The sequence below is a fragment of the Hypanus sabinus genome, chromosome 19 (genome assembly GCF_030144855.1).
Source record: "Hypanus sabinus isolate sHypSab1 chromosome 19, sHypSab1.hap1, whole genome shotgun sequence".
NCBI classification, from domain to species: domain Eukaryota; kingdom Metazoa; phylum Chordata; class Chondrichthyes; order Myliobatiformes; family Dasyatidae; genus Hypanus; species Hypanus sabinus.
Genome location: NC_082724.1, coordinates 23733799 through 23748775, shown reverse-complemented (window position 1 = coordinate 23748775; position 14977 = coordinate 23733799). Strand labels below are relative to the sequence as shown.

The 14977-nt window shown below is 39.1% G+C and overlaps 1 protein-coding gene across 1 annotated transcript in view; it reads left to right on the top strand.

Annotated features, from left to right (window-relative positions):
• The window catches only part of il17rd (interleukin 17 receptor D), a 94072-nt gene that overhangs the window by 42885 nt on the left and 36210 nt on the right, over nucleotides 1–14977 (top strand). The window contains exons 4-5 of the mRNA XM_059944174.1: nucleotides 8675–8799; nucleotides 12965–13079. Coding sequence (XP_059800157.1) covers nucleotides 8675–8799; nucleotides 12965–13079 — 240 coding nt within the window. The remainder of the gene's footprint in view (nucleotides 1–8674; nucleotides 8800–12964; nucleotides 13080–14977) is intronic.

Genomic DNA, 14977 nt, shown 5'->3' with positions numbered 1-14977 from the left:
TTCAAGGAAGCACACCTCAAGAAAGGTAGTGCTGACACCTTAAGTGCAGAAACGTGGAAATCTACAAAGCTCCTCAACTTCAAAAGTTTGTGTAGATGATATCTACAGGACTGCTGATACAGGCCTTTTTTTTAATCATACTATACTGGGTGGTTCCCTTTGCTGCAAACACGCAACGCTATCTGGTTCAAAGAAAGCAATGGACCGCATAACTGTGTTATGTTGTTTGAATATGCCAGGAACTGAAAACAGAAATTGTTGTTGTTATTGGGAAAAGTGTTAAACCTCAGTGCGTAAATGGGCTAAAAAAGAATAGTTTACCAAACGAGTACTTTGCCAGCATACTCGCGATGAATTCCTCTGTTGGTAATCATTACAAACTAATGCACAGTTTTATAGTATAATTTTATAGTATATAATAGTTCCAGCTGCTGTTTTCCATGTGGATAATCGGCTAGTTTTCTGTGTGAGGGAGGGAGTGGGGTTTGTGATGTTTCCGAGTTTTGTTTCTTTTTCCTTTTCGTGCTGGGGGAAGGACGTTGATGTCTTCTCTTTCAAAAAAAACTCCCATGGTTTTTCAGTATTTCATGGCAATCTGGAGAAGACAAATGTCACAGTGGTATTGCACATGCATACCATGACAATAAAACAGACCTTTGGCCTTTTGAGTACTGTAATAATGGTCATATTTTCATTTGTTCTGTTTCATTTAAATATGTAATTTGCTACTCAGTTAAATGATGGTTTGCTTTTTTCTTAGGTGTTTTTAATTATTTTCATGAAACTCTGGATAATTGGGGCAGCACATAATTGGGTCAAAACGTACTGGTCCCGATGAGTCTCAATTAATTTGAATCCACTGCATTCCCTTCACTCCGTAATTAATGACTCAGTCATTAAAGGAACACATTGCAATTGGATCCTCAACTTGCTGACCAGAAGACCACAATCTATTCAGATTGGTGATGATACCTCTTCCTCAATGACGATCAACACTGGGGCACCTCAGGGGTGTGTGCTTAGCCCACTTCTCTACTTTCTCTATACCCATGACTGTGGCTAGGTATAGATCAAATGCTATCTATAAATTTGCTGATGATACAACCTGTTGCTAGAATCTCAGATGGAGATGAGAGGGTGTACAGGAGTGAGATATACCAGCTAGTTGAGTGGTGTCACAGCAAAAATCTTGCACTCAATGTCGTTAAGACAAAAGAGCTGATTGTGGACTTTAAGAGGGGTAAGATGAGGGAACATGAACTAATCCTCATAGAGGGATCAGAAGTGGAGAGAGTGAGCAATTTCAAGTTCCTGGATGTCAAGATCTTTGGGGATCTAACCTGATCCCAACATTGATGCAGCTATAAAGAAAACAAGACAGTGGCTATATTTCATTTTGAGTTTGAGGAGATGTGGTTTGTCTTGCCTAAGACACTCAAACCTCTACATATGTACTTTGGAGAGCATTCCGAAAGGCTGTAAGGGGGTGCCTGGGGGAATGCTACTGTACAGGACCGATAGAAACTACAGACAGTTGTAAAACGAGTCAGCTCTGTCTTGGGTAATGGCCTCCTTTGTATCCAAGACATCTTCAAGGAGTTCTATCTCAGAAAGGCAGCGTCCATTGTTAAAGACCCCAATCATCTAGAACATGCCCTCCTCTTATTGTTACTGGCAGGAAGGAGGTACAGAAGCCGGAAGAGACACACTCAGTGATTTAGGAACAGCTTCTTCCGCTCTGCCATACGATTCCTAAATGGACATTGAACCCATGAACACTACCTCCCTTCTTTTTTTAAATGTATATGATGTCTGTCTTTTGTGCTATTTAATCTACTTTATACTTTAATTGATTTACTTCGGTTTTCTATATTATCATGTATTGCATTGTACTGCTGCCGCTAATTTAACAAATTTCACAACACATGCTGGAAATAAACATGATTCTCTTCTTGTTGGATTAATCTGGTAATGTGTCAGGTGGCTGCATTAAAAAAAAAACTTGATTACTTTGTATATATAAAGTAATAAAGTTAAATTGCTACATTCTATGAGACAATGCAACTCAAGTTTCATCTTTAAACAATGACTCCTTAGAATGTTTAAGGGGTTGTTACACAGGAATCAACCTCTTGATTAGCAGTAAGACCTAACGCTATAGTCCTTCCCTAAAAAATCTTCACGTTGGCAACAATGTTCACTTTAATTTATTTTTATATAGCTGCGTGAACCAACCATTGCTCTGAGCAGGAAATTTTTACATGGCTTGAAAACTGCATGGCACTGTAATTTTTGGTGTTTAGAATGACAATTGAAAAATCACATACTTATGGTCATTTGTTGAAATACAGGACAACAAAGAAAATCTTTCACATTGTGTTCAGCAGGCTGGCAGTTTATTAACAATGAGCTACCATTCTGTGTTTATTTTCACAATTTGTAATAGTGTTGTAACTTGAAACACTGAGAATGTGAATACGTTGAAGCTGTAAAATGTTTCAAAGTAAAGGTTGTGGCATGTTTATGATTTAGTAAATTTATGGATTATATTCATTAACATAAATTGCAGGGTATTTCACAATTATTTTAACAGATTTCAAAATTATATTCGCATAATTTCAAAGCTATATTAACATTATATAAAGAACGATCCAGCTGTGAAGCAAGAAAGGCAATGTGTGTGGAAACATTTCAGTCACTGCATGGCCACGCACCTCGGTAGCTTAGAGGCCAAGTGATTGGCAACACAAAGTGTGTGTAGTCCTTGGTGCATTCATCAGTGCATCTGTTTTCATGAAGTCTTGTATTGTGCCAGACGGCAACATTTATTTTGAACACCTTGTACTATAAGACCAAGAAATTTCAGGCAGACGTAAGTGTTTCAACAAGTTAATAATTTTCTAGCCGTATTGATTCGTGTCTCAATATGCATCCCCAGGATCAGACAGCCTGTCCTCTGTTACACAGCTGCTTGGGATAAATCTCAGAGACTCTTGCAACCTGTTCCAAACTGCCTTTGCTGACACACAGCCCAGGAGGATCATCTCCTCATTGCAGTTATCCTGAGGTGTAGATGCATTGGGAGTGAGAATCTGATCATGAAGGAAGTGTCTCACAGGGAGGGCCCTTCTCTCTACCAGCTAGGTGAGAACTTGGTGTTTGTTGATGACTTCTGGCAATGAGACATTCTGCCAAATGACTTGATAATCTGGAAACACAAGAGACTACGGATGTTGGAATCTGGGTCGGAAAATGAGCCACTGGAGGAACTTGGTGGGCCAGGTTGATTTTGGGTTTGGTTTTGATAACCTGCTGGAAAAACCATCCCATACATATCATCATGTACTTCTGCATAACCTGCAGAGCAATCCTTGGCTGAACACTGCCCGTTAGACTTGTGGTCAAAGGTGGTGTTCTGAATTAACTTTTTTTTAGTGTGGAATCTCATGGAGTTTAAAAAGTAAAGCAGATTACTTCACAACACTGAGGATAGATACAACCTGAGCTTGCTGTGACACTTGATGCTTGTGTACTTTGGAGGTACACATAGCCTGATGTAACTGGACACAAAGGTGGCTGTTAGGATGAGAGTAATGTTCAGTACCCTTTCTCCCTCATATTGGGGAGACCTATGCACCGCACTGTTTCGGATACGATCTGTCTTGGATCCACAGATGAAACAGAAGGTGACTTTGGTCATTGACCCAGCAGAGGACCATGTACATGCATATGGTGGCTTGGATCTGAGTGCCCCTACAGCCTGGCATCATCGCCTCATGTTATACCTATGTACTTCCTGATGGATATGGAAAAGGGTTCTATGTAACACACAAACCAGGGGGGTGGACAGTCCTGCCAGTCTCCAGACCTGATAGGGAAGCTGTCTGTTTCCCATCCATTATTTGGGGCTGTTCTACTGATGCTTGTATGGAGTGGTCAGAGTCAATTTCTGATTTCCAGCCCCTCTCCCCTACTCTTCCCCTACACTAAAACCCGTTTTGGAGAGTACGTCTATCACATAACGTGTGTGATATCTTTCTGGCCTCAAGGAAAGTGTTCACCCCTCTGTTCTGCACGCACAATAAGTGATGTGTCCCTGAGCAGCAGGAAGCTCTCTGTCATTTTTTTTCTGCTGGTGTCACCTGGGGGGATCATTTGTCCCAGAATGGCATAGCTCCATCCAGCGACAACCACGGGCAGGATCTTGTGATCCATGTTCATGGATTGCCAATTCCCTAGGCCCACCCTGAGCCCACCTTCTGCTTGTAGATGAAGGTTTCGATGCCCACCCTTGTAGATTCCGACAGACTGCCAGCTGGAATAAGAGCACTCTACACTTAGCAGGTCTGGATCCATCCACCCAAAAGAGCCAAGTACAACTCGGCTGACATTTCCATCTATTTCATCTCAAGGACACAGATGGAGACTGTCACTTTCTCCGAGGTTCGTGTCTGTAGGAAAGAGAACAGATTGTTCCAGGAAGCTGGCATCCCTGTGATCTTTCTGTTGTATGCAGAGAGATTTGCTGATTCTGGGACGGGTTTATTCTTGAAATTCCTAATGTTGATTGCGTGAGTAACTTGTCTCCAGTTTCATTTCAGAATCACTTTCAGGTTTATAATTATGGACATATGTTGTGAAATTTGTTGTTTTGGGGTAGCAGTACAGTGCAGGATGTAATGGAATCCAGCCTCCCCACTTTGGACGCCATCTATATTTCTTGCCAGTCGTTAAAGCAAAGTCAAAGGACCCCACCCCTTGGACATTCTCTCTTCTCCCCCTCCCATCAATACAAAAGCCTGAAAGCCTGCATTCCACATTAAAAATTACTTATAATTTAAGAGATAAATATGAAATATTTCTGAAAATTTGGCACCCTTATTTACAAAAGATAGGATTAAATATATAGGTGCTCCGAAGATAAAATTATAGGTTATCTGGGGAAAGAAATAAATATACATATTGAAGCTATTATGAACTCCATGGAGCATGTGGGGATCTTCCGATATCCAGGCATTCTTTCTTTCTTTCTTTCTTTTTTCTTCTCTTTTTTTTTCATACGGATATGTTCGGGGGGAGGGGTTAAGGGGAGGGGGGAAGGGTTGATAATTTTTTTTCTTTCTGTAACCTATTTGAAAATTCAATTTAAAAAATTTATTTAAAAAAAGCCTGAAAGCACATCCCACTTGGCCAAGGGTCGGCAACCCGCGGCTCCAGAGCCGCATGCGACTCTTTGATCTCTGTGTTGCGGCTCCCCGTAGTTTGTTAGTTTTTGAAATGTAATTCGAAATTTGAAGATTATGGTGATCTTGTACAATCTAAAAACGTTGTGGCGACTCATTTCCTGGCACATCCGAACTGGCTCACAATTAGACACCGTTCCGGCTAAGGGAGATAACCTACGGGGGTTTGTGAGTACGTGTCTTTTGGAGCATCCGCGCCCACGGGGATGGGTTGAGGGAGGCTTTAAATCAAGGCTGTTTAGTTCAAATAAAGTTACCTTTGACTGCAGTGTCTTTATTTTAGCGCTGCGTGTAGCGCTACACCGCTACAACGTGTTTTTTATCGCTATTAATATACATCACAACTGCCAATGCCTGACACCCGCCAGTGCGCGCTTTCTTTTAATTCTTCGATCCAAGGTAGGCTACCTATGGAGTAACCTTCAACCCAACGTCTTTTTTTCGGAGTTCAAAATGTTTTTGTTGCATGCAGAAATGTAATTTCATTTTCTCTGCAGGAGTTCATCAATTTCATAAATGCAACACATTATAGTTTGTTTATACATAGCATAAAGGCAAAAAAAACCCGTTGTATGCAGTGTTATTTCATTTTAAATGTCAAACGGGTTTTGTGGCTCCCAGTGTTTTCTTTTCTGTGGGAAATGGGTCCATATTGGCTCTTTCAGTGGTAAACGTTGCCGACCCCTGCACTAGGCTGATGGACAGCTTCTATCTGGCAGTTATCAAACTCTTAAACGGACCTCTTGTACAATAAGGTGCACTCTTAACTTCGCAACCTACCTCATGATAATCTTGTACTTTACTGCTAACCTGTACTGCACTTTCTCTGTAACTTTTACACTTCATTCTGCGTTGGTTTTTTTTTAACCTTGTTCTACCTCAGTGCACTGATTTGTCTGTATGAACGGTATGCAAGATGGGCTTTGTATTTGTATCTTTGTATCTTTGTATTTGTGACAATAATAAACCATAAAACCATAGAACACTACAGCACAGTACAGGCCCTTCAGCCCTCCATGTTGTGTCGACCCATATAATCCTTAAAAAAAAGTATTAAACCCACACTACCCCATAACCCTCCATTTTTCTTTCATCCATGTGCCTGTCCAAGAGGCTCTTAAATACCCCTAATGTTTTAGCCTCCACCACCATCCCTGGCAAGTCATTCCAGGCACTGACAAACCTTTGTGTAAAAAAAAACTTACCCCTGATGTCTCCCCTAAATTTCCCTCCCTTAATTTTGTACATATGCCCTCTGGTGTTTGCTTTTGGTGCCCTTGGAAACAGATACTGACTATCCACCCTATCTATGCCTCTCATAATCTTGTAGACCTCTATCAAGTCCCCTTTCATTATTCTATGCTCCAAAGAGAAAAGTCCCAGCTCTGCTAACCTTGCTTCAAACCAATACTAAAACTATAAGATAACTAAATAGTGCAAAAAAAGGGAAAAATTGTTCATAAGTCATGGAGTGTGGGTCTTCAACCACACCCCTGATGGTTGTAACTGTGGCGAAATCCATGGTTAAAGCCAGTTTGAGTACTCCTTTATTTAAAGGTGACTTCATACGACAGATTTATTCATTTTATGCAATGGATTCATTTTAAATGAATCAAAATGGACAAGATTTATTCACAAATCTGCAGACACTGGAAATCCAACCAACACGCACAAAATGCCGGAGGAACTCCGCAGGCCAGGCAGCATCTGTGGAAATTATTCAGCCACTTTTGGGGCAGTTTATTGAAACCAAAGAGATGGATGTCTGATCAGTCATTTGATTTTTCTTTTGTTTCAAAAAGGACTTACTTTCTCATTCAAAGGAAACTGTTGAGCTACTTTGCAATGGTTTAAGTACTCCAGCTCTGCTGACCACATTGTCATTGGCATTAGTTCAGACTGAAATCACTCACTGCAACTACATTAATTAGGATGGTGCAGGAAACTTGGCTGCAGAACAATGGCTTTATTGAATCATGACCCTTGCTTTTGCTGATCCCTAAGGGAAGCACAAAAAGATAAAAGGACGAGGCTGAATGTTTCTCAAATTACAGGGTCCAAAGACTCTGCACTGTCTGCATTAGACTGAAGAAATGCAAGGAATGAAATCTGTTTAATAAATCTTTAAATAATTCATTTCTACAATGCAGATAAACATTAAGCTAGAATTCTTACTGTGAAAATTAGCAAGCTATATATGGCACAGAGAAAGTGTGGACATTCTATGGTAAAGTTTGATTTCCTTGATAGAGCAGTTTGTCTTTCTAACCTGTGTATTAGAAGCTAATTTTATCAGACAAATCAGTTGGATCTTCAATATATAAAGAAATGAGAAAACAACAACAAAAGTGGTGGAGAGGCACATAATCATATTAGCAGAACAAAGAAGTCTTGTGGTAACAAGCTTAACTAAGAGTTGGCGGAGGGATAATCGGTTTTTAGTACCTTTCTAAACAGATCCATCACAGGAACAAATAAAAGCACAGCAAAAATGATCACAGAAGTGCCAGAGATATTTAATATACAAGCAGCCTCCGGGCTGTGATGGTGTTTTGTTCCTGAGACCTGTTCATAACCTGAGCTGTCAGTGACACAATCACAGAAGCAGTCTTTGTGATCCTGTCACACACTCTGTTTTTTGTAATGGGAGAGTGACGAGGTCTAGCAAGTGTGGTCATCAGCTGGCTTCAGCAATTCAGTGAGCAAGTGCCTGTTCATCCCTCCCAGCTCTGCTTGGCTCGGGAGAAGAGGGACTGGGGAGAGAAGGGACTGGGCAAAGCCCCATCTCCACCAGACAAGTGATGCCCATTGCCCCACAGCAGCTAGAAAATCTTAACCACATCCCAAACCAAACACTCATTTGTATTTTTGGGGTGCTCACAAATCAGGGAAGACCTGAAAATGGAAATTTCTCAGGTAGTCAGGTTGCATCCATAGAGGAAGCAACAAAGTTAATGTTTCAGGTTAATAACAATTTGTAAGAAAGGATGCAGCAGTTTAAGTATTCATTTCAGTTTTCCAATACTTGGTGTTTTTTTTTCCCTAAACTGCAGTTTAATTCGTTACCACGGATTTTCCTGGAGTGCCCATCCTGAAGAAGTTCAGTACATTTAACATAGTAGACTGGTTATGTAATGCTTTTTAATGACTTAAATTATGCTGTTCAAATTAAGACAAATGGAATAGTTTGCTTTGCAATTATATCTATATCTGAGGATAGTTTGACTATGAAACAATTGCATGAAGTAATGAGGAAGTACTCTGCAGACAACTTTTGTTGATGAGATTTGAGTGGATTGCTAGTGTACATGGTTATAACATTTTTCTATTAGTTTCTGCTAAAGAATTGCAGACTCTGTTGATTTACCTGCCTGTGCTCTGTTCTGGTGTTTGCAGTATATTTTTGTTATAATTTATTTTTTTTAACACAGGTATTGAATATATCAGAGGCTTCAAAATAATTCTTCAAGAAGCTAAGTCAGTTGGTGCTGGAAAATCATGTCAGGCATTGGTTTTAGAGGAAAGAGATCAACTCAAGTATTTCAATAAAACTCTTGTAAGTATACTGTCCTCCTTAAGGAACAAATCTTCTCTAGATTTTTGAATCAAATATTGACCTGTAGCTTTAGATATGTTCAGCAAATGCACCAAATACATGTGTTCAGTTGTTAAAGGTTCCTAACTTTGGTCTATCTTAAAAATTGATCAACATTTTCACTTCTAAACTTGGCTCTTGTAAAAGTTTGCAATTAAATCTATGCTTTCTCTACTGTTTATTATAGTCTTCTGAAATCTAGACTAGATAAAAGCTTCAAAATTACTCACCAAAATTTGTTAAATTTGCATGTATTAGTGGGTGCTATAATCTAACGGATATGTTAACATGGCGGTACGTGAAGTTGAATTCAGTTCATTTGACTTATTCAGAAATACAATTGTCACAACGCCTTGTCTGCAGAAGGAAATGTTCATACTATCTCTGATCTTTGATATTTCTCCAGTGCTGAGTGACAGTTGTGATGGTTTAATTAGGCTGGAATCCTTTGCTACATTGCAGAGGAGAATAATCATTGTTGTTCATCAGAACTTCCTGCTGGAAAATGCACATGTAATAATTTTGAGTGACAACTAGAAAAGACCCTGCTAATGTACTTCTCACAAAACAAAATAGGCTTTAGCTTGTGCTTTGCAGAGGGATGAAGGCTGGAGCTGTGGAAGTTCAGCTCAATGATGGTTGATATCTCTAGAAGGAGATGAAGAGGGTAAATAATTTCAAAGAAAAGGCACAACACTTCCTACTAAAGTAATTGCAGTTTAAGCAACACAGATATAAAATATAAAATTTGATGGGTGATTCATGCTAGCATGAATTGCCTTAGGATGATTTGCTATGTTAGAAAATAATATATAAACAATGTTTGTTATAGTAGGTAAACTGCTTCCAGTTTATAACCTTTAACCTTTATAAAAATAGGACAAATCAAATTGGTAAATGTATTTCCAAGTATGAGTTTATAGGATAGTTGTGTAATGAGACAGGGTTAGTTATTAATCTTAAGCTAAAATGTGATCATAACCTGGTAGAGATTCATATTCAGTTTGAGAGTGAGAAACTTTGGCTTGAACCTAATATGTCAAGTATAAGTAGAGGCACTTATCATGTATAAACTCAGATTTGTCGAACGTGGACTCAGAATTGAATTAAGTGGAAGAAGATAAATATCCTGTGGTGGATCATTAGGAGATATTAAACAACAGGAAGGGCTACACCACTCTGGATCACTTAACAAATAAAAATAAAAATTCTCATCAAAGTTGCAGTATATACTGTTGAGAAATAAATATTCATAAAAAGGATGATATATCTATGGAAAAACAAAGAAATTGAAAGGGCATATAATCCTGGGTTGTCTCAGGCTCGCTCAGCTCGTTCTCGTCTAGGGGGAGCAGCCTTCAGCCCCGCCAAACTGGGTAATCAGCTTGTATGGATGCTGTGTGATGTCCCCACCTCACCCAAAAACAGTACACCATATACGATTAAGTGATTACAGTTTATAAAGATTACTATAACTAAGTGATTAATAACGATACAGTATATATGAAGATAAAGAAAAGGTGCCAAACTTATCAAAGTCCAAACCACTTCGTGCACAACCGTTGGAGCTCAATTCACGAAGTCTTCTGGCCACCATTCGATTCCCTCAGACCTCCTCGACTCGCAGCTCAGGACCACCCGAAGTGATCAACCAAGTACCCTGGCACGTCTGTCTTCGTCTCCACTCCTTGCCAAACCTCCTGGCCTCGGACTCCCGCTCGGGATCCATTCTGTCACCCAGCTTACAGCATCGTGTCCTCCCTCTCTCACCTCCTCGCACCGACTCCCCAAAATGCCCGCCAACAATAGTTTACAGACCCAGAAGAAAGAATAGCATTAATCCTAATTGGTTAACAAAGGAATACAATTCTCGTTATCAGTAAATTTTTAACCGAAACAAAACTGTAAGAAAAGCAGTTATCATAACAAAGAAACATTCCTACTTTTAACAAAACAATAAAGCCATTTTGATGAACATACGCAGTAACAAAGAAGAAGAAGAAGAAGAAGAAACCCCCTTACATCAGTAAGAAACCTCCTTTACACTTATAAAGATTAGTCCTGAACCAGAAGATCAGGAGTATTTTAATAGCTCTTTTGTAGAAGATGGAGAAAATACATTGAGAATAAAGTAGCAAGAAAAAATAAGACAGTATGTAAAAAGGAAAAGAGTAGTTAAATGTTAGTCCCTTGGGGATGAGACTATTGAATTAATGATAAGAAAATGTATTTTAATTTCATGGTAGAAGACGCTGAAAGAATACTAATCGTAGAGGGGAAAAAAGGACAAACTTTGAGAAGAACTTAATGTTTCCATTATAATTTGAGAAAAATATTGGATAAACCAAGGGAACTGAAAATTCATGTTCCTGATGTCCTATATCCTAAGGTATTAAAAGAAGTAACTACAAAGATAATGAATGTATTGATTATGATCTTGTAAGTGTTTTTATGTTCGGGATATATTCCAATGAATTGGAAAACTATAAATGTAGTTGTAGTTTTTCAGTTCACTGGGATATATCCCAAATGAAGGGAGATATACGAAACTGGCCTCAATTTTTATGATCGGTTGTTGGAAAGCATTGGAATTCAATGGGAAGGAAGTAGTAAAAGAACATTTTAAAAATCATATTAGAGTTCAGCAGAATTTTATACAGGGAAATAGTGTTTGATAACTTTAACGAGATTTCCCTGAGGATGCCCAGTGGGTGGCATAAAGGGGAACCTACAGGTGATGCATATTTGGATTTTCAGAATTCATTTAATGCAGTGCCACATACAGAATTGCATTTCATTCAAGCTTATGAAGTTGGGTTTAATATACCAGCATGGATAGTGGATTGGCTAAAGGGATCAGTTCTACCTACTATCTATTTTAATGCAAGATTAAGAAGTCCCAAGTGTATTGTTGTCAGTACAAAGATAGCTGGGAAAACAAGGAGAACAGAGAATCCATTGATAGATTATATGATTAGGAAAGTAATTGGTTGATGAGTGTAATTTGAATAAATGTGAATATGGGAGGACTCAAAGAATATTGTTTAAGCAGAGATGGCAGAATGCTGCTAAGCTGACAGATCTGGAGGTCTTCACACATGGAACTCAACATTCACATGCAGTTTCAGCAAGCAGATGGGAAGGTAAATAAAAACACAAGAGATTCTGCAGATGCTGGAAATCCAGAGCTCACTCAGCAGGTCAGGCAGCATCAATGGAAATGAATAAACAGTTGACATTTCATGCCGAGACTCTTCATCAGGACCAGCAAGGAAAGAAGAACGTGGCTCCCCCTTCTTCCTCTTCCCCCTTCCTTTCCAGTCCTGGTAAAGGATCTCAGCTGAAATTTATTCGTTAATTTTTAACTGCTTTTTCATTTCCAGAGAAACTGCCTGACCTGCTAAATTCCTCCAGTATTCTGTGTATGTTGTAAGGTAAGTAAATGTTGGCCTTTATTGCAAGAGATTGGGTACAGAAGCAGTGAAGTCCAACTATAATTATGCAGAGCACTCCTGTACAGTCTTGCTCTGCCTACATGAAAGAGGAATATACAGAAACGATTCACTAGGTTGATTCCTGGAATGAAGAATATATCTCCTAAGGAATGATTGAGCAAGTTGGTGATTTATTTACTGGAATGTAGAAGAAATGAAAAAAGTTTGAAAAGAAACTCACAGGGTAGATGCTAAGTGTACACTTCCTCCTATTGGGAAATCTAGAACTAGGGGTCATCCTCAAAGAGAATTTCTTGTTCTGAGGATCATGACCATTTGGCATTCTCTGTCCCAGAGGGCAACAGAAAGTTAATCATTGAATATATTTAAGGTGAGATTGATTGATGATTGGATGATGTGGGAAGGAAAGGGTAATGATAACTTGGTAAAGTGATGCTGAAGCCAAGATGAGATCGATCATGTCTGCGTTGAATGGTAGAGCAAGTTTTATAGATCAGATGGCTATTGACTAACCTGTTTCTTATGGGAAACCATAATTATTAGTTTAGAAAATCTCAATCCCAATGGTGCATCTTTAAATGAACCATTAATTGTCATCTGAAACTTGTGAGTGTGAACTGGATGAATCTCTGGTCATTTCTGTAGCCAAGTAAATTTTGTTCTCTTTTCAGGTTTTGAAATCTCACCCATTTCGAAGTTTGAAGTTTAAAACACAGTATAATGTGACAATTTTACCATTTCCCAATCTTCTGGAAGAAAATAATCCTTTTCAGTTTGAGGTCGATTGTAAGTATCCGTGTGAAATTAATATGATGACTTTTGAAGAGAATTAGACCAAGTACAGAGCTCAGAACTAGACCACCAGTTATCATTAACACACCAGTTCAGTGAAATTAATTGCAGCCTTTTATGAAGGAGTTACTGTCACATGTTGACATCAAACATTGCCCCTGGTGGCTTTTCCTTTTGATGATCATTAGCCCTCTGAATGATCCACAACCAGTTCCAGATTGATACGATGGAATGTCTTGTACGGGGCTGCATTTAATGCACCAAGTAATATTGTTACGGGCTTCTGTCACTGGAATATACTGGTTACTTGATTTCCTTTTAAGGAAATGTACGTGTTTTGTATTCTGGTGGGCAGTGTGTAGGTGTTGTATTGAAGTGATACGGTCATTGGAATCCAGGGGGAAAGACTGGTGACATAAGGTGGAAATAAAATAATCCCTTGTTACTGACTTCACTCTTTTAGTTATTTAAACTACTAAATGTGATAGTTATCAATATTAACATTTAGTTTAAATTAGTGAGAAATATTAACCAGATGTTTGAATCAAAGGTAGCTTTATTTGAACCATTTCAGGATGAAGTGATATACCAACTACTTTCTCTGAAAGTTCTCACTTGTTCTCTTTTAAAATGTGTTTCGCATTTTCCTTTAAATTAATCAGAATTACTTTATTGCCAGTATGTAAAACATACCAGAATGGATGAAGGAACATCAGTTAACCGCAAGAAGGAATAATGCATTAAATAAGAAACCCCAAAAAATCCCAAGATATGAATGCACTTTGTTCTATCATTTATGGAAAATGGATTGAAATAAGAAAATAGTCTGAATTTAATGGTTGAAAGTAATGTGAGGCTTTGATATCCTCTATTAAGTATAACTGGCAGGAACTTCAGGCAATCATGCGGATGTAGTTACCAGTTGAAATCAGGAAGTTTGTATCAAAGCTACTGCCAGAAGCTGCATTGTAACAGCGTCCCACTGAGAGATGGCATTTAAAATCTAGAATCAGTATCAGATTTAATATTACCTACATATGTCGTGAGATTTATTAACTTTATGACAGCAGTATATTGCAATACATGATAGATGAATGTAGAGAAAAAAGCTGAGTTACATTTAAATGTATAGTGCATATATCTATTAAATAGTTAAGTTAAAATAAGTAGTACAAAAATAACTAAAGTAGTAAGATAGTGTTCATGGGTTCACTATCCATTTAGAAATTGAATGGCAGAGGGGAAGAAGTTGTTCCTGAATCACTGAGTGTGTGCCTACAGGCTTCTGTACCTCCTTCCCAATGGTAACAGTGTGAAGAGGGCATCTTAATGATGGACACCGTATTCCTAATGCACCACTCCTTGTAGATGTCTAGCCCCTATTGATGCCAAAGGATCTGGGGTTGCGAGGGTGAGCAGCTTTAAGTTCCTCGGCATAAACATCACCGAAGACCTCATGTGGTTTGTACGTACTGGCCGTGTGGTGAAAAAGGCACAACAGCACCTCTTTCACCTCGGACGGTTGAAGAGGTTTGGTATGGGCCCCCAAATCCCTTTCTATAGGGGCATAATTGAGAGCATCCTGACTGGCTGCATCACTGCCTGGTATGGGAACTGTACTTCCCTCAATCGCAGGACTCTGCAGAGAGTGGTGCGCACAGTCCAGTGCATCTATAGAAGTGAACTTCCCACTATTCAGGACATTTACAAAGACAGGTGTGTAAAAAGGGTCCAAAGGATCACTGGGGACCGGAGTCACCCCAACCACAAACTGTTCCAGTTGCTACTATCTGGGAAACAGTACCACAGCATAGAAGCCAGGCCCAGCAGGCTCCGGGGACATCATCTTCCACCAGGCTATCAGACCACTTAATTCATGCTGACACAGCTGT